This window comes from Pomacea canaliculata, linkage group LG14 (genome assembly GCF_003073045.1).
Source record: "Pomacea canaliculata isolate SZHN2017 linkage group LG14, ASM307304v1, whole genome shotgun sequence".
Lineage (NCBI taxonomy): Eukaryota > Metazoa > Mollusca > Gastropoda > Architaenioglossa > Ampullariidae > Pomacea > Pomacea canaliculata.
In genome coordinates this window covers 11,319,655-11,339,970 of record NC_037603.1, presented here as the reverse complement: position 1 = coordinate 11,339,970, position 20,316 = coordinate 11,319,655, and the positions used below count along the sequence as shown (strand labels likewise).

Sequence of the window (20,316 nt, the reverse complement as noted above, 5' to 3'; positions counted from 1 at the left end):
GTCCGCTCGACTCGTTCTCGCGGGCATCAATTTTCTTTTGGCTATGTTAGCATCCACTTTTATCATCGTGAGATAATTTGTAGACAAATTTCAAAGATTATTACAAAGGGATTACAAAATCGAAAATAAAATGCTTAAAACATAATATCGCGAGCACTGTAATTTTTTTTATTTTAACTTTGTTTTATTTCTTATTTTTGTCTGGTAATTTAGCACTTGCTACTATGGGGAAAAAACATTATGATGCACAATATTTATTTTATTATAAGTAGGAAAAAAAGGAAAAATATTTGTGCCTTTATTGCACTAGCTGTGAGTGAGTTTTGTTTTGCCTCAAGGGCTTTTGTGTAAAAGATTCGCAAGTGTTAATGCTATGGGATCCTGTTTGCGTGCGCACACTTCCCTGGGACCAAAGAGTCATTTCCTGGGGGATGTCCGAGTCGTTGTTCTGGACGCCGGTTTCACTCAACAACGAACCTCGTAAATATGGATGTGAGAATATGTATGAACACAGAGCAAACCCGCACGCGAACTCGCTCATACATACACATATACACGGACTACATCACGTGACTCACTGACGAGACACACAGCCTCACGCACGTGCAATCATACCTACATCCAAATCTTGTATTGTCAACATCAGATCCACACACTCCAAGATAGTGTAAAGATATCGTCTTTACAGAAACTATGCCATCCTCAACAGGTTCATCATCACCGCAAGCAACTATCTTCGTTTTGTAGGTGAGCAGTGCTCACCCCGCTCCCACGTGCAGGCGGTTTGTCCTGTGATTAAACAGACGAATATTTCATGACTAGCTAGACTAAGGTCCTCGATATGGGTATTAGGACCTGATCCTGACGAATAGACTGCGGACTTTCGTGGAGTAGAATTTCTCTGGGATTATGTAAGCTTGAGAATGTCCAGATTCTGTTGCAATACTTGAGTGCACGGAAGGCAGGAATTTAAAAAAAAATAATAAAAAAGAAGAAGAAAACCAACGGCACAAACACAGGAGGTATACGAATCGATACTTCTCGGAAATAAAGTTTTCGAAAAAAACTTTCTTTCTGAGATAAGAAAAAAGCTAATAAAGTATTAATTTCCTAATTCTAGACGAATAAGAACTAGTTTATTTGCCAAGTGATGTTAAACTAGAAATTTTACTTGATGTTCGCCAATTATTCGACAAATGCCGACCACCCTCACACCCACACTTGCAGACAGGACTGCTTGCAATGTTGTTCTTATTCTTCACACATAAACACACTTCTATGTTACAGATTTCAGTAATGCTCAATAGTAATACAGTTTGTGTTATTTATTTTTATTTTTGTATATTTATATTTATTTTATTTTTTTATTTATATTTATCTTGCAGCGGTGACTGCACATGCACGTGTACTCATTAAACTGATGACCTGGCCTTTCGATGCCTTTTCTTTAACATTTTATTATTTGATTTTTTTATGTCTTCAGTCGAAGCTTGGTGTTTTGTCATTTCTGGTTTTTCTGTCTTTGTCTGCACGTTCCAAGGGTCAAGGAACATTACCTCCCAAGTCAAAAAACCCAAACTGGGAGAACTAAAATGATGAAAGCATTTTGCACTGCCTCCCATAGCTGCCATCAGCGGCGATAAACACGCCTCGACCCGCAGGCAACTCTTGTCAGATAACGGGCAGAGAGTTATCTCGCCTGTTGGAGGATTTGCCTCCGACCTCCAGTCAAGCATTGGCATGGTGTTCACACAGAACTCACAACATCTCATTCCACTGAAAGCAGGGAGTGTGTCGGAGACATCCTCTACTCCTTATCTTGTTTTTTTAATCAGCGTTTCACGAAACACGCTTCGTCTCGATTTCACGCTTCTGACAGCCGCAGAAAAGAAATATCTGAGAGCAAATAATAAAGGCGACAAAATATTTCTCAAATCATTTCGTTTTTTGAATTTATCCTCGGAAATAAAATCGAACATCCCTTCCTCATCTTGCGAGTAACGGGGATGAGAAGTAATGGCTTTGATTGTGTTTTCTTCTCTAGAACCTCGTTATTATTCAGTCGCTTACAAGTATTAGTCAACACAGAAAGAATAATATTCAAAAATTTCACTAAATCTTTAACTATTTTTATTTTTAAAGATTCGAACACTAATTGTGAGTGTGAAGGGGAGTTCGATGAGAGAGAAAGAAAGAGAACAAACTATAAAGGGTTTTGCTCTACATCCAGACGATCATACATAATCTTGTATTAAATACAGCACATCCAACATACTCTTCAACAAACGAGGCTTTCTTCAATTTACTTTATTTATACCTTTTAAAATCATGCTTTCAACAATGTCTTCAATCAGATTTTATTATTACTTACAATACGAATGTTATTGCACACACCCGTTAAAACCACGAATATTATACTGGATGGATTTTATTTTAAAATTAAAAAGCGAAAACAAGGAAATTTCAGCAAAAAAAATAAAGTAAGTTGTTTGAGTACTCGTGAATTGATGTCCTCACCATTTCCATCTCTTACAGGTGTTGCAGGATGAGTGTTGGATGACGAATACTTTAAGGAGGTAAGTAGTCATTGTCATTGCTTACACCGCTGTCGAATATTCCAGATGAGAACATAAACTCTTGATGAGGAGTGGCTCAATGAGACACAGATCGCTGGTGTACAGTAAAAGTCTCAAAACATATTAAGCTTATATAATATCACTTAAATGTTGTTTACTCAGTCCATTCCATTCCAGCCACATACACTTATATAAAGTAAACAGAAACATAATCAGTAATAAAGCAAATAACTTCTGGAAGTTTTAAAAGATCACAAACAGTCTGAGCTGAAAATGATTCAAATTTGTCAACTTTCGTGAAGCATCATGTTTTTTTTAAATGTAACTGTTTGAATTATGCTTACGATTGTAAGCTACCTCAAATTTTATCCTCTTGTTGTTCATCCTTCTTTTCTTTGTTGTCTATGTCTGGTCTTGTCTCAAGGGCTCAGAGTATGCGGTATACGAATCACGCATTTATTGATATTATTATTATCCGTTAGGATAATTCTAAAAACAATCTTCCTTCGTTTGCTGATGAGATCAGCTGGTTCATTATAATAAATACTTTTTGTTATCCATGTTGAACAGAACATGTTTGAATTTTATCATTCTTTCATTGTCGTTCATATTCTCACCGGTTAGCACACAGCATGAAAGACAAGGGTCAGGTACTCGTGAGCCAGCCACAATGTTTTTAAAGGATGCTCCACTATAATATCTAATGGAGTATACGATGTCCATGAAGGATTTGAGTGAATGCGACAGAACATCACAAATCTGTTTAAAAAGATGTGAGGGCTAGCCAGAACTGGCAACTTGCATTTACTGCGCAGTTAACCCTTGACCTCTTGCTGACCTCGCCTGCTTGCGCCTCGGGGCGATAGGGTGAACAGGTAGCATCTTCATTGCCAACAGGAATTCATCATTTGTCCAAAGGAAACAATGTCACGTGATCACCTGCCATGTTCGTGCTGGCCAGTCTGTATTTGAAGCTGATGATCGTCGTCGTTTGTAACGATGACATCGTCCTCGGTTCCCTCAAACTCGCTAAGATCGGAAACACTGATGCTTTCAGGCTGATCCAGGCCCTCCATGCTGGATACCGACGACTGACTGCTCACATCTTGAGTCTGTGAAACAGAAACCAAAAGTCAAAAGCTTACAACAACTCAGCTTCGAGAAGGAAAAGAAAATATTTCATGTTATTGTCCTGCCGGTCATTATGGCCGGATGTCTTCTTACACGTTTGGGTGGCCCGGATGTTACTGTTATCGCCTGTCTCCAGTACAGCGAGGATTGATATCGACCTCGTTATCCAATACCTTCAGAGTATGTGTCTAGTATCATGTAAGATGGAAGGACAGTAAGGTTTGCTGTCTGCCCATCTACACACGTGTGAAATTGGAGAAAGAAACATGAGTGAGGGTGCACATACAGGTACAAGAAAAGTAGAAGTGTACTTACTGGCTGTTTAGAATCCAGAGATATGGACTCTGTGATGCTGTTTAGGCTGGTGATGGTGCTTTGTCGGCGAAGCAGCCGTCGTCGTCGCTGAGTTTCAGGATAGTGCATCTTGGCTGTTACAGGGTCAATCACGGGTACTCCGTCACGGGTGAACGCTGCCGGGGCATCGTGGAACTCCTCCGGGTCCTCGCCTTCTGGCTCTCCCTCGGAGTTTTGGTGGACGCCCGCTCTCTGAGAACCCCGATGACTGTTTTCCAAGACACCCGAGTCGCGTTCAGTGACACTGTCAGAAGTTTTTGAAGGCTGGGTGGAAGGACCAACCTGAGGGAATTGCGGGTAGTGAGGTGAGGATGGAAGAAAGACCCCATCTGGACTGTCCAACGATACGCTGGGTCGAGATGGGTGTGAGACTGCATTTTCAGACTCTGAAGGAAGCTGTGTAGTCCCGCCATTCCTCTGCCTTTGCGTGTCACTGCGGGGTCGGGGGAGGCACTCGTGCCCCTCCTGCGATGTCTTGAAGAATGGATTCTCCAGGCTGTCTGCGGAATCGGACGAAGTACTTTTCTTGACGTTAAAGACGAATGGATTTCTCTTGGATTTGGGGTCAGAGGTCAAAGGAGTGAAGAAAGCAGAGGGAGGAGTGCTGGGGGAGTGGGAGGGAGTTCGAGTCTGACTCCTGCTCTCCATCTTTCGAAGGAATTTTCGAATTTTTCGTCTCTCTTGCACACTCTTCATTCTGATCAGCTTGACGTCACAGGGATTGAGTGAAATGCGTCGAGGGTTGTCTCGCCTGTTCGCTACCGCCTCGGCAAGCACCTGCCTGATGGCGGCCAGGTTGTTGAGGGTGTTGAACTCTGTCAGCTTAGTCAACCGCTCGAACTGAGTGTGCGTGTACGTGAAGTTAAAGGTCGAGTAGGGTGTGGAGGGGTCGTCAAAGATGGAAAAGTCAGCAAAACTGAATTCATCTTCTGATTCCCGAGGCACACCTGCACCACAATACGAACGCGGCAAAGTGCCAGTTACTACATCAAAAATCATTATATGAAATTTTTGAAGGCAGGACTGACAGATAATATCAAAACACTTTATCAAAAAATGCTTGAGACAAAGTTATCTAACAAATAAAAGTGATTCTCATAATACAAGAACTTCAATATCATTTCTTATTTATTCAGTTAATAGCATTCTTAATATGACCAAAAAAATTTCTTTACATACCGTAATATACAAAATATTCAACAATGATAGGCTAACAAATGTTCCTTTAGAAGGACGACTGTGCGGATGCTTGTTCACGATGTCTAAGAATGTCTTTCTCTGAGGACTATGTACGTGATTAGTACGTGAACCTACCGGGTTCTTTGTAGTGCCTGAAGTTGCTGTTGACCAGGGAGAAGTGCAGGACTATGGGGCAGCGGGGGTCAGTCGGATGCTTGAAGACATACATCTCCTTCACTTCGTTACTGTTGACAACATCCGGGTCGATGGGTGGAAAGGGCAGGCGATTCAGACGAGCCCATTTCTCGGCGAGTAGCAGTTCCTGCAATACGAGTACACGTATATTAAAACGTGGAAAGTGGTGGGAGGGGACTAGGAGGGTTCAAGCAATATGCACCGAAAGATACCGTGACCTTTGACTGCTGGAGACAGGCTCGATACATAGAGAGCAGCTAGAGAACATTGCGTGGAGACTACCTTTGGGGATGTCATAGGTTTTCTGTGATTTTTGTTAGAAAATAGAAGCAAAATACGGACAGGAATTTGTCTCCTGGAAAAATGAAATTGTGTGGATTTGTATTCAATTGTATAACTCGGACGTTTCTGAAGTTTGGAAGTCAGTTCAGATGCGAGGAAAGACGAGCTCAGACAAGTAAGATTTTTATAACATTAGTAAATTAGCTTTCTGTTTAGGCAAGAAAACCTTACTGCTGAAGTTTGAAAATAATGGTCTGTAATGTTTTAAAGTTGTCGCACAAAAGAATATTATTCTTGTCCGATTGTTTCATAGCACAAGGGTGAGGAGATTAGCTAGTTAAACTTTAACTTTTTTTAAGACATGACAGGTATTGATGGAGAGTAATGGATTCTGGCGGCGTCCTTTTAGTCGAGGTGTAAAATTTCTGAGATGTGGACTTCACTGGTGAGTGTTGCTGGTGGTGATGGTGGTTGTAAAAGGTTGAGATGTCGTTAGTGGGTAGTTAGTTGTAGCGGTAGAACAAGAAGACATGGGAATAGTGAAGAAAGGAACTTGCTTATTATTGAGACATTGTCTTTTGCGTCAGTGAGAAAAGTTCAAGCCCAAAGTATTATGTTTTTAGGAAAACAACCCAGACAGGAAATGAGTGCTAAGAGGACTAGGGGAAGTGTTTATTCCTTGTCGAAGGAGGCGGGAAAATGAACAGGAAACTTGTGTCTGGAAGCACCAACGTCAGTCGGTGACCCATCCCATCACAACGACAGCCTCGACCTAGACTGCCTTGCCGTGACCGGAAACACGAACTGGTTTGGGAGTGTGCTGCCGGACTAAAAGAAACCTCAAACCAGAACAACGAGGGTGTCAGATGACTATAGGCTAATTGGCAGCAGACGCCAAACTCTGGCTTCTGGAAGTTTCCTACCCTGCTGCTCCCTACCCTTAATACCTTGAAAGGTGGCGTGTTGTCGCTGGGCCTGGCGCTGAAGTCGAAGGACAAAATAACATCGATGTCCCGTTGAGGTCGCAAGACGAGCGGGAAGGGCGAGTTAAAGGTCAGGCCGGCGTCCACCATGTAAATCTGTTTGACGTTTGTCGGGTGCATTTCAAAGATGGCGTCGAACTCGTCCCCTTCCTGCACGCGCTCGTTCAAGGGGGTGAAAGGCGAAAGAGGGTAGGTCTGCTGGAGGGACAAGCCTCGCATGAAGTTGTGGATCACAGCCGCCCGGCCAGCGCGAGTGCTCAGCAGCGCAAGATTTTTGCTGAAATAGTAATAAAAGAGTTTCTGTAGAGTACCATAATACTGTCATAGAGTACCATAATATATCCATAATACATAATAATATCAATGCTTAATACGTAGAACATGAATATGACTGAGTGTGTGTGAGAGAGAGAGAGCTTTATTTCCCTCCCTCCCTGTCCTGACTGTCCTCTCCCCATCCTCCCTCTCATGTTACCATCTCTCGACCTCTTACGGTTCTGTCATCCCTCATTCTGCAAATCCAACATACTCGCTCTCGTTACCGAGTGAAATAATAATAATAATAATAATAATAATAATAATAATAATAAAAACATATGATTTATATAACACACTACTAACATTCACACTCGTAAGGAGAGTGCTCTTAGCCCATGAGAGAAGAATGAGACATGGACGACATACAAAGGACAGAAGAATAAAAACAGTGCTGATGGCAATACAAGACAAATATAGAAAATTCAAAAATAATTCAATAAAAGGTAGAAGAAAGATTTACTTTTCAAAGATGCCTCTTAATATTTCACTCCAGTAGCTGCGGCTCTTCCCTGACCGCTGGCTCGCCATTTTCTTCAAAGCCGGCTTTTGTGGGTGTTTTTGCAGCAGGGGTCTGTCCCCACCTCGCTCCTGTCTGCGAGCTTTGCGCTCCTCCAGAAGGTCCACCCCCTCCGAAAACCTCACACCCTTCTTCTGACCCTCAGGGGACGTTGGTGTCGGACTGCCAAGATGGACTTCAGGACCCAAATCCCCTTCGTGTAGCGGAGGAGGACTGCAGGTGTCAACTTCATCCACATCCTGGGTAGATTCCCCAAGAGGCGCCACATTCACTGTGTTAACTTGGCCATCGCTGGAGGCATCGCTTGAGTCCAAACTTGCTGTCGTTGAGTCATCGCTTCCCTCATCGCTGGCGAGGTCAGTAAACATCATCTTCTCCTGGCTGGCTTCGTTATCACCATCGTCATCGCAAGCCTCAATGTCATCTTCATTCTCACTGTCGTCGCTCAGGTCATCATCGTCATTCTGGTCTTGTTCCTTCTCCAGCTCCTTCGTCATCTCCAGCCGAATCATCTCCACAGGGTCCAGCCGCCGGTTGTCCTCCAGGAGTCGTTTGAAAAGGATGCAGAAGGCGCTGCCCCAGATACCTGTCGACAGAAAACAAGATACTCCTGTATTATTGTTAGTCAGGTACCTGGCTCCGAATAGTCATATTATAGGCTCTTTTGTTCACCTTGTATTCGTCGTATTAAAATTCATAAATGTAGATTATGACTGTTTTTCATATCCATCATCATCATCGACAGTATCAGCGTCATCATCATCATCATATACTTCCTGTTTCTATTTTTTTCATATTTATCTTCTATTCTTAAAATCGCACTTTATATTCGAGTAACCTTTTGCTCATATCAGCTGCTATTCCTGTATGTATTTCCTTCTGCTGGTTACTGGAGGCAGATGTACAGCCAAGGATACCAGTGAAATATTTGACCAAACAAAGTGTATATCTTTATGAAACGCTGGGTTAGTGGATGATGATAAGCAGGTCAAGAGGAGGTAAGAAATGCACTCACCTTGCAGAAAATGAAGTGGTTGCTCGTCGAATTTCCGAACCAATTTCCCCATGAAGAATTTGCTGCCGAACAGTTCCGAGTCCATGAATGTGCCATACTTGGGCATGCCGATCTCGTAGGGAGAAAACTCTACCCACTCTGTAAACGAGAAGCCCGACGTGATTATCTCCCTTTCATTGGAAAACTCATTCTACACTTCTTAAAGTTTTCTTTTTCACACACACAGGAAGGAAGAAGACATTAATGTATCTATGTTCTACAAACCTGTCAAATTGTAAACAGTTTCCAACAAACAACATAAGAACTGACCTATGGCATGCATACCTTGAAATGAGCGCTCCGGGACATCTTTCTTTACGTGCACACATGTGTACAGAGGCATTGGAACTTTGGCATCTCGAATCTTTTCTCTCTGGTCAGTCAGTTTGCTGTCGAGACGCTACAGGAATAAATATAACTCATTATCTTTCAGTCGTGGACACTTTCTAAGCAAAACCAAAAAGTAAAAAAAAAATGTTACAATTTCACCAATAATGCAGTTCTTGATTAAACGGGAATAAACGAGAAATGAGTGAGTGAAGGAACATCTGTAATTGGCTAGGACAGCAAAACCATGTCTTCTTAGTAAATGTCTTATTTCTGTGAGGTATAATTACTTCCACTCCTGTAGGTTGTGCCAGAGTTCCAAATTAGAAAACCAATTGACATTCAGATATCTCACCCCCTTGAGAAGCGTTTCGCCGACCATGTGTCCGAAAAAATCTGTGAAGCTGATTGGTTGACCTTTGCGCCGCTTGGCCAGGATGTTCCCCATGTAGCGGAAGACGCTGTTGCACAGGCGCAGCAGACTCTTGTCGATGTTGTGCTTGAGCTCATTCTGAAGGTCGCCAAGGTTCATATCGGGCCACCTCGGGTGTGAGTAGAGGGTGGACAAGTACCTGTTTGAGTAGAAAAAGACATGGTCGTGTGAAGGGATGCAATAAAATTTCTTTTGCTATTGGTTATATATTTCTTCTCGATACAGGTAGATAATTTAGGATTGTGTTTAAAGATTATGAAAGACTTAATGTTCTAGGTTCGATTTTAAGTTTAACCTGAGGTAAGACGATTAAGGGGTTAGAGGTGTGAACACATGGTGAGCAGAATGGAGACACATAGGGGGCTCATATGAGTGAGGAGAAAAGCACAGTATAGGGGAAATATACAACTGTGAGTGAGAGAAGGCTGGTAAGGACTGTGCTCACCAGGACGAGCCGGACAGGCCGCAGGCGTACATGGTGCAGTCCAGGAGGCCGCTGTCCCCCAGAGCCTTGAAGGCGCCGCTGAAGCCGGTCATCGCACGGAAGCCCCCGCCAGACCCTATCACGGCAATGTTGGGCACCTGAGGAATATGATTTGTCATGTCAAGAGCAATAATAATAACATGCGAATTGTATAGTTTGTCGTAGGTATGCTTGGTATAGTGGGATTTCTCAATGCCAGCTATACGGAGCGCCCCAAGGAGTATATTTCAGGTATATATATATGTGTATATATTATATGTATGTAGTCAACATCGATGACTACAGCAATTCAACCATATGTCGGTTTAAACAATCTGTCAGAAGCGCGTTTGTTGCACTCCTTTACAAAACCAAAGACCGCTTGGTTGCTCATAGGGTTCACATATAAACAATACCTACATGCTGTTGAAACAATCATGAAAGTCATGTCACCATATTTGTTATATTAAATGTTTTTCATATTGTGTCGGGTCCAGCTGGGGATGGTTATTTTTAAACAAACCGTCCTCTTTATAAGATATTGTCATTAATTGCTTGTTAAATTTTGTAAGTATTCTGCTCCTCACATCGGATGTTGACAGTGTCACGTTTCCGGATCTCAACAGCTTCCTTCTGTGTAAGCTTTGGTATTGTTAAGAGTGTTCATTCATACTGAATAAAGATAAAAAAACCTCTCTTGAGAGTCGTGAAAATCTATTGGTCGAGCTGTCTGTAACGGACTTCCTCTTTCTCGAGATTTTCGCAGCTAAGAGCTTGGTTCTACGAGAACTAACAGGATGAGCCAAACGGAAGGATGCATCACTCAATGAAACGGCTGTACAAAGTTCCCCAAATTCCCCATCATTGTATCGTCCACTATGCTATTCTCTTCCCAGCCTAGCATATCACGTGTAGAGTTTGTGTGCATGTCAAATGAGACCAACTTGGTATGAATGAGAAGATGGTTTCATTCAAGCTGGATAAAGGCATATTGTAATCTCTCTCTCCGTCCCTCTCTCTCACACACACACAAATCGTTAAACCCGTGGCCGTCGATTGTAGTCAGTTTTAGCACTGAGGCGCCCCTCACCTCATCCAATGTCTTGGGCCCTTGGTCCCCGAGCAATTTCCTCAGCCCCTCAAAAACCTGTTCTTTCCGCTTCTTCATGAAGTCCTTCTCCTGGTCACTGAGGCACAGGCTGTATCGCAAGGTGGGCTTTTGGCTGCAACCAGGTAGACAATGTTAATAAATCTCATAGTAAGGAAGGATAGACAGAGGGAAGACGCGTTTAGAAAGAGTGAAGGACGATTGGGTGGTTGTTGGGCAAATGATTTTGTAGGACTTAGCATGTTTTTGTTAATTGTTTAAACAGCTGCATACTTTGCTGACAACCTGTTCCAATTAATGTACTCAAGGTATACAAACTATAGTTTTTATAGTTCTTCGTTTTTCTACGCTTTTCTACTGTTCAAACTAAGTTGTTATTCCTTTCTCTGCTGTTCTACATGCCTGTTTTCTACCTTTTTTGTTGCTCTACGCTTCTCTGACCAATTCTTCTTCCAGTGTTTTACAGTTATATTTATCAATGCTTGAACTAACATATAAAGGTTATTAAAACTGAGCAAGACATGCAGGAGTAAAGCGGTTTTCAGTATTAAAAAAAAGTCAATACTTACTCCCACTCTAAGTAAAAGCTGATATCCACTTCTGAAGCCTGTTAAAAAAATAAAATAAAATGTGACTCATCTGTGAAGAAGTCTTATTACTACCTGCGAACAACCCTTTAAGTTATTAAGTCTGTATAATGTAAGAATGTTAAATGTAATCTGTTCTTGCTTATTTAATAAATAAAGATTATCTTGGTACTATATCGAACTGTGAAAATCAAAGAATAATCTTTGAATATTTTTTGTGCAAAGCTAAAAGTTAGCTGTTTGTCTTTTGATTGGTTGTCTATAAGATGGAGATAGTTATTTTATTCCACTGTTGTTCAGATTCGAGTGAAAGGTGTCCCACAGAACTGGGAGTACAGGGTTTAACATAGTCCTAATATACACTTTGTGATGGACACCAACCCTTGGATAGCAAGCTGTGGATTCAGACTTACACTTATAGAGGCTTGTAGCTTCTAGATAGCAAGAACCTTCAACATAGCTACCAACATAGCTACTAGCTTAGCTACCAGCCTACTCTCCCACATTAAGGTAGGGAGCAAGAAGATGACACTTACTCCATTGAAGTTGAAGACTTCAGTCTGCCATCGCCCGAACTCCTTCACGTTTTCCACATTAAAGAAGACAGTCCCCATGTTCTGGTCCAGGCTGAACATATTGGCCTCCATCAGCGTGATCTCTGAGAGACAGTGAGGTCAGGGTCAGACAGTGAGGTCAGGGTCAGACAGTGAGGTCAGGGTCAGCCAACAGTGACGTGTGTGTATGTGAGAGTGTGTAAGTGTTGGTGCCGGCATCCGTGTGAGCATTTGTTTGTTTGTATGAGAGGTAGACTTTCTTCAGTCAGCTTCCACCTCTTGTAAGCTCTTTCCTGTTTTCTTCCGTAGTGATTCGCACGCTAGAAACTTCCATGGTTTTGTGGATTGTCAGTGCACAAAGTTTAGTGTACGTGAGAGACAGTTAAGTAAACTTTACAAGCAAACGGACATATCATACTGACCGTAAAATTGGCCTTACAAATAAAACTGGAGTATAAATACTTATGTTTACTGACCAGTTTACCAGCTATAAACACGCGTGTTTATTGCGTGCAAACATCTATGTTTATCACATGTTTATCACGTGTCCAAGTCGTGTCCTCGGCTTACCAAGAACATTGGTTTCGGACAAGCTGAGGTAAAAGTTGAATTTTTCGTCCCACACTGGGTTACAGTTGTTGTCGATTGTCCGGCTTCTCTGGCGACCTTCTGGCGCCGTCTTCATCCTCAGCAACACATATGGGTCTGGAGTATCGACTGCGACAAAGAAAATCAACCTTTTGACCCCTGTGATTGTCAGTTAGAAAAAGAACAAATATTTTTATCCTTGCGACTGTATGTCAGCGTACAAACCACTGAATTTCTTTTCTACCTAAACAGCTTTTAACAGAAGGTTAGTCGGTGTTTGCGAACTGTCATTACTGGCTGTATGACAGATGACTGTGTAAGCATTGCCTGTGAGGCACGCCCATGCACGTGCTCAGTAATTCCGATAATCTCTCTGGCGGTTTGTCACCCTGACTCTCCTCTCCCTCCATTATCATGTTAGAACCTACAGAGACATACTCCATGGCATTTGCATTGCGATCTCTATCTCTCTTTATGTATATATTTTCCTGTCTCTAGCACACGCACCCTTACAGTCTATCTCCCTCTCTTTCTTGCTCCCTCAAACTCAAACACACATACATGCGTACATACAATCTGTTCATTGTCTCTCTCTTTCTTTCTTTCTCTCACACACACGCTCAAGCATGCGCACGAACATGTCTGATCCATAATGTCTCTCTCACACACACACCTCTATACTAATATATCACCCACCTCTCTCTTATAAAAATACATATCTCAAATCTCTTGTTTTTCACTTCCTCTCTCTCACACACAAACAGAGAGATTTGCATAAAAGCCGCAGGTAGGGTGTGGACAAAGCCACACAGTATATTTCATCAAGAAGGAACAAGGAAACACAGCTTCCCTGATGTAACAAGTTTCAGATATTTAACCCCCAAGTCATTCTTCAACCGGGTCTTCTTACCCTACGTGATCACGTGGTTTGTTACACAGACACTCCAACGAACATAACTGCCCTCACCTTTCGTCTCTATCTTTTTTTCTGTACCAGCACATAGTACGTGGACACGCCATTATATATATATTCAGTTTATTATTATTATTTACATCACTGGACGTGCACTTACTCATATCTTGCATCCACCCGTTGGTGATATTTCGTCCTCGTATGATATGCACGGTGAGGATCATACACGGCAGGTGTTGAACCTAAAGACAGACACGCAGCCAGTGATTCTCTCATGTCATAATACATAATGTGCATAAAATATAAACATATCTACATATATTAAATAATTCATGACGACCTTTCATAACATTAAAATGCATACATGAGGTATACACATAACATACATACACAATTTTATAATGAAAACAATTATTTCATGCGTGTTTACATGCTTTGTCTGAACTGATATCACATCATGTGAGTTCATGTATTGTCTGTGCAGAAGGGTGTGTTATGATGTTATTATGTCCAATGTTATTATTTGCTGTATATGAGGAACTCATGCTCTGTCTCGCACCCTGGAGGTGTGAAGGGTGGGTGGGAGTGGATAAACGTGGCGCGGTCGTCGGTGTGGTTGCTGGTTACACAACATCAGACCTCAGGACCCTAACCAATCCGTCACACAACCCCTGCACCTCAGCCTCCATCGGATCGCCCCATGTGGATGCATGCAGCCAGCAAACAGTTCACAGACGACCTGCCCGACCTTTCACCCCCCACCCCATCCCCAGCGTCCCCCCTTCCTCTCTGTTTTCTGGGTCAGTGGAACATAACTGTCGGCGGGATACGCAAATAGCTGCACAGCAGACGACTGTGGGTGGAAAGGTAGGGTTAACTCACATCGACGGAAGTGGAGGAGATACAGCCTGCCATCGGCCCTCCACACTTTTAAACATTCATCAAACAGTGATTACAAACTTGCCAACGCCTTGATTTATAGAAAAGTGTAATCTCCAAAAGGTGTGAGAGAGATATTTATGATCTGAATTATGGTCAATAAACATGTCAGGTGTATATTTGATATCCTACTGATAGAATAAGTTCGTGGGACCAGGGGAATGTAAAACACTCTGAGCCCACCTTCGTAGGTGGGGAAAGCGATCTATAAATAAACATTATTATCATCATTATTCACTTTTATCACCACTACTCTAAAGACTATCCATCTTCAACCCTGTAGGATTGAGGAGAAATTGAATGTGAAGAGGGTGGGGATATTATGGTAGAAAGTGGGGAAGACAGGGGTTTGGGACTGGAGAGATGTGTGTAAGAATGTCCCAATGATTATATCAGTATATATGTGTGTGTTTATGGGTGAACATTTATAGATGAACAATTATAATCAGTTAAATGTGAGGGGAAGTCAAAGACAAGCTTTGGTTTAAACAGGAAATCAGAGGTGGGTGTATTTCGTGGTTAAGCCCTCGTCAACTATTCACGAGCCCGAGCTCCACACCAGACCCTCCCAGTCATTCATCTCGACAACCTCTCTATTTGATATCTATAAAACATGTCTACCCTTATGCGGGAATATCTGCCCCGGGGGTCGATGTCTGTTGTTGTGCAATGCATGACACTGTACTGAGTGTCGGGTGGATTTGGAGTAGGAGGTTGAATGGGGAACGGAGGCTCTGAGGACTGCGAGTACTCGAAACCCTTCAAACATTGCCGAAAGGAGGGTCGGACATAAGAAAGGATTTAAAGAACTACTAAGAAGGAATGAACAAGAAAATTGTTGCCGCGGCTACGGTATTGCAAAGGAATTCACTCCCTTCCTCTCTGTTCATGTCTTCCACAATGGAAGTATGTGGTGCAACCGAAACACTTCAACACGAAGTCCGTGTTGTGACTACAGGGTGGATAATAGTTCTCGCCTGACTTCATTCCAATCCGAATCATCAAGCAGTTCAACTCTGTATGAACTCACATTCAAAGAAATTCTTTAATCTGAGTTAAATGTTCTGCAGAGCTCATTAAAAACTCATTAATCTGTGACAGAGGCCGGAACTCTCGGCACAAACCTGGAATCCAGACTGACACCCATTTTGGCGCAGTTGGCAGACGACACATTATGTATGGGGCCAGACTAATCGAGGATAAATCAGAGATAAATGTGAATAAACAGCGGAGTTTGGAGCCAGGAACTCCGAGAGAAATGTTCAAAGGCCAACAACACTAGAGCCGCCGGTCATAGCCCGGGGGATGTTCCTCCTCTTGACAGACTTGACAGCTCCCAGTGCATTGGCGCGGAGATAATCACAGAAACTGAGGATTTTCGAGAGGAGCTGGTTGTTTGTAGTGAAAAGGGAAGAAAATCCCTGTGAGAGCTCACGTGGCTGGATTGTTTCCACTCCCTCCTCTTTTTTCTGTCATTCGCATAGAGAACCGCTCGCATCAGCATCTTGTCTAAATTTGCTATCCCTGAGATTTTTTTTTTTTCATTTAAAGATATCACTAACATCTTAGTCAGCGGAAAGTAAACATTAAAAAACCTGCTCCAGAGATACCCCTTTATTGTACATACTGCAATGAGTTCATTACCCACATAGTTTTTACAATTACCAAACAATAACAATGACTGTACCAAGGTATATAATTGAATGTTCCCTCGATCTTTAACCGACAGGCCAAAATAACTCGACAGCCGGGTAGTTAAAGGGGTTGTTGATGTACACGGGAGCATGATCCCGCTAGCTATCACTGATACCCGCCACGACGAGCGTGAGAGCGATAAGACGACCTGACAACTCGTGTCCACCTTGTGCTCACCCCAGGCACGCAGACATCAGACGAGTGCATTCCGACTTTCTCAATGAAAACGTGTGTAGTGTGCGGTGACCTCTCGGCCTGACCTGGGAGTGTACGTGGGATGTCCATATATGGTCATGACCGTTCCGGTGTCAGTCGTCGAGAGGTTATCGCGCTCAACCTAACACGTGATCAAAAGCGGAAGTGTTTGCCGGATGCCGGGGGTGGTTGTCCGGTGTGAGGTGACATACCTGTCGTCGAGACCATTCCCGGCATTCCTGTGGTTTTTGTTTCGGGCTGCAAGTTGCACTCGTAGGTTGTTGCGAAAATTTAGTGGACAGGTTCTGCTACACAACACTCGAATTCCTTCTTTGTTTGTAGAAGTCCCTAAAGGTCTTTGTAGAAGTCCCTAAAGGTCAGCTATTGCAGACGTGTGTCTACCTTCCGAGTCAATCCAAACATTATTATCAACGGAAAATCTCGGAGTTGAACACAAAGCTCTCCTCTTGTCTACTGAGAAAAAAATTCTGTGTAGGTTTGAATGAGGCCGGGCGGTGTCCAATATCCGAGTCGTTTTTCTGGAGCCTTCTCCCACTAACAGCTCACACCTGGCCTCTTGTTTCACAGACCTTAGTAAGGAACTTGTTTTTCACAGAACAGGAGCTGAATATCTTTTGTTTAAATCTTGTCTCTGGGTTTCCCCCAAAATGCGAAACAGGAGCCGATTACGAGTAGAGGCTGACTGCTGTTTCAGTGTAGAACAATGGCCCACCCACCAGTTCATATCCTGGGCTGTTGTTGTTGTAATCAGGATGATGTGTGTAGCATTGTTTGTTGTTAGTCAACCAGTTCTCTTGTCTGTTTGATGGCAATAGACTGCAATGGAATTCTGTTGTGGGGCTGAAATCGAGCTACTTTGGGTCCGCGACAAGAACAAGTGTTTCAGTGCAAATATCTGTCAAAGTGTAGAAGATTTTTTAGTGCTAATGAACCACTTTCAAAAACTACAACAAATGTTAACTTTCTGTAGTTAACTACTCATATATTTACAGCAGCTCACACTTTGAAAGAATACATACCTCGAATATCCGATACGGATCAAAGCTGAAAAAGAATCAAAATAATTTGTTTATATTACCATAAACATTTCTAAAAATACAAAAATGATTGAGCAGGGGTTGGGGTGTAGTAAAGGGTGGGCTGACAATTTAAATGAAAAAGGTAAAGAAAGGAAATAATTACAACACCCGACTAAATACTCGTTCGTTAATTCTATCCTTTTATATATTCTTTTGCTCTTTCATTCACTGACTCAGACAAAAAGCAACATTTATGCCTCCAGCAGCAGTGCAATTGTAAGTTTTGCACCTTCAGGTACCCTAAGGTGTTTCATCACCGGGACCTGAGTGCCGGAGCACGTGCCAGAGGCGTCGGCACCTGCATTGTGGGCCTGCAATACTCGCCCTCCATAGAGATCTCACCTGCAGGGAACTGCATTGTCACGAGTGCAAACAGGTGAGTTAAAGGTCTTCTTGCCGAAATGAACATCACCTTTGCGCACGAGACTTCCTGGCATTTGCTAAGTCGCCGCAGTGTGCAAATGTCTGCCGCAAAATAGTTCCATGGACTTTTTTTTTTTTTTTTTTTTTGTTCCTGCGGGCAAACTGCATTGTTTCCTAGTGACTAAGACTACGGATAACTTGGTCTGTCTGTTCCGACTTGGTTTCTTGGTTACTTGCCATACTATATCACTATCATCTGCATATCTTAGGTATAGGGTGTTATTTACGAACTAACATCTCTCTATCTCGCTCTCTCTCGTTAGAAACATCTTCGACCTTTCCAGACTGTTTTCATCATGTACCTGCCTTCAGTTATACAAACTTATATTTAGTTCTTTCCATCAAGCTGCAGAATCGAGCTTTTCGCTCATGTCCTGCCAGCACTGCTTTCTACACCCAACAGCAATCCCACTGATTGACAGATGCATTTTCTTTCACTTGTATACGTTCAGCTGTTGATGCACGTGTGGTTTTTATACCCGAGACCTGGCACACTGTTTGCTGCCTACTTTTCTGGGATTTGTATGCTATTCCTATTGTTTACCTCCCTTCAGTCAGGTCCATACGATGTTCGTAATTTGCAAGATTACAAAATGTAACTGTTTACACATGTCAGTTGTTTACCTATCTTCAATCATGGGCGCAAGCCTATTCCTGTGTATGTTTCTGATGTTAATCACTATTTAAACTTCTTTGAAAGGTAATGAACATTTATCTGTAGTTCGGATATAAAGTGCATTTAGGTCGCCTTAATCTTCAGCGAAAATGGTGGACGGTGAGGGATTAGTGGAATAATCCACAAGGTTTAGACAAGTCACAAGATAAAGCACATCCAGAAAATTCTAGACCACAGAGGAGAGAGGGAAGGATTTGTGATGGAAAAAGGACATCGAGAGAGGAAATGTTCTTACCTGTCTATGTCCATCCTTTGTTCTTTGGGCGACGATGGAGTTGCTGTTGTTGTCGATGAGTCGTCGCTGTCTGCGGTGTTGCTGCCGCTGTCATCACTGCCAGACCGACCCGCCTCCCGGTCTACACTCCGCCCCCGAGTGTCACCGTCCCTCGAAGTCAACGTACGCTGCCTTGAACCGGAAGCGTCTGTCTCCTGGTAACTACGGCGACGATTGATCTGCCTGTGGACAGGTGACGAAGGAGTCACATGACAGCCAAGAGAAATCTCTTTTTTTGCATGTCCACACACACATTGGTCACTGTCCGAGTCTGCTCTCCTCCAGGCCATCCCACCCTCCGTGTGGCTGTCCATACTCGGACATCGTCCGTCTGCTGCCATCGTTCTTCTTTGCTTGGCAAGGATGGGTGGCTGGTCTTGGAGCTCCAACGGTGTGGTATGCGGTTCAAATCCCACACTTTCCGATCGCCATAAAATTCTGACAGCTGTTTCCGACGGGAGTGGTTGGGGACGGTTCGAATCCCTGTCTGCGATCTCGTCAGACAGAGAGGATACAGATGAAGACTTGCGTGGTCTGGGGGTGGATGGAAAGAAGGCCGAGGCATCGTGATGGGAGAACAGACTTGCTGCGAGCATGCGCGGCTGTTTGCTGGAGGGGCCGTGGCACCCGTGCTCGTGCATGTCGACGTCGCAGGCGACGCTGTAGCTCTTGTGTAGCAGCGGTCGTCGTCCGCCCCCCATGGCAGACGTCAAGTCGTTACAGTCAAGGGAGACAACTCGCGCGTCTCGTGGCTCGCCGAGTCTTTCGATGGCGGTTGCCGTCTGCTGCCTTCCCGCTGCGCGCTTCTCAAGACACGCAACACGTTTCAGCCCCGCGGTGGCGCTGCGCGTGTGTTGACGGTTACTCGTGTCACGCGGGGACAACAATGAGAGGTCCTGCTTACCTCCTCCTGCTGTGTTGCACGGGGGAAGGTCTCGATCATCACTAACCACACCGCCCAGCGCGCTGGCTATATCATCGCCCACGCCACCACCAGCCATCACGATCTTTCCTTGGCCAATCAAATCGCGGTTACGTCAGTCCTCCAATCAAAACAATCCTCTCATTCAGTGACGTAATGCACTCTGGGCAACGGTTTCGTCCTCGCAATGAAAAGGATGCTTTTTCCTTTACCGCTGATGGTTGATTCATGGTTTTCGAGTGGAAAAAAACCTATAAAATGTTTTAATCGAAGTGGAATGCGACCTGCAATGGGAGGATAAGCATAGGGGGCTGGGTTGGGGGTAAGTTCGATGTGTGAGTAGATCAGGATGTTTTGCAAGCAGTGTGGACTAATTAATTCTCATCGGCATGTCTCCATAATAATTTCAAAAGACCCGGATTTTTTTAAGGGCGCAACATCGCTTGAAATAAGAAATATTATAGATGTAAAGTCCGGGTGTATTGTTATCTCAAAAATATTAAAACTAGAATTTAGGGTATGTCATCGTG

The 20,316-nt window shown here is 43.3% G+C and overlaps 1 protein-coding gene across 1 annotated transcript; it reads right to left on the bottom strand.

Moving 5' to 3' along the window:
* Positions 1 to 2,291: 2,291 nt before the first annotated feature.
* On the bottom strand, positions 2,292 to 19,899 carry LOC112555279. The gene is made up of 16 exons (XM_025223610.1): positions 18,826 to 19,899; positions 17,432 to 17,456; positions 13,723 to 13,804; positions 12,632 to 12,778; positions 12,044 to 12,165; positions 11,490 to 11,527; positions 10,903 to 11,035; positions 9,795 to 9,931; positions 9,272 to 9,488; positions 8,875 to 8,989; positions 8,551 to 8,688; positions 7,479 to 8,121; positions 6,665 to 6,977; positions 5,376 to 5,562; positions 4,023 to 5,008; positions 2,292 to 3,688 (listed from the first exon to the last, which is right to left on the bottom strand). The coding sequence occupies exons 1-16, from the start codon at positions 19,863 to 19,865 to the stop codon at positions 3,512 to 3,514; spliced, it is 4,500 nt and encodes a 1,499-aa protein (XP_025079395.1). The 5' UTR covers positions 19,866 to 19,899; the 3' UTR covers positions 2,292 to 3,511.
* Between the last annotated feature and the right edge of the window lie 417 nt (positions 19,900 to 20,316).

What these genes read in the sequence shown, in the direction of transcription:
- LOC112555279 (XM_025223610.1), bottom strand. Translation starts at nt 19,865, where the DNA reads ATGGCTGGTGGTGGCGTGGGCGATGATATAGCCAGCGCGCTGGGCGGT. An exon ending in TTAAGAGGCATCTTTGAAAA is followed by an intron (nt 6,978 to 7,478) that starts GTAAATCTTTCT and finishes TTACTATTTCAG; the next exon opens with CAAAAATCTTGCGCTGCTGA. An exon ending in CAGGCACTACAAAGAACCCG is followed by an intron (nt 5,009 to 5,375) that starts GTAGGTTCACGT and finishes ATTGTGGTGCAG; the next exon opens with GTGTGCCTCGGGAATCAGAA.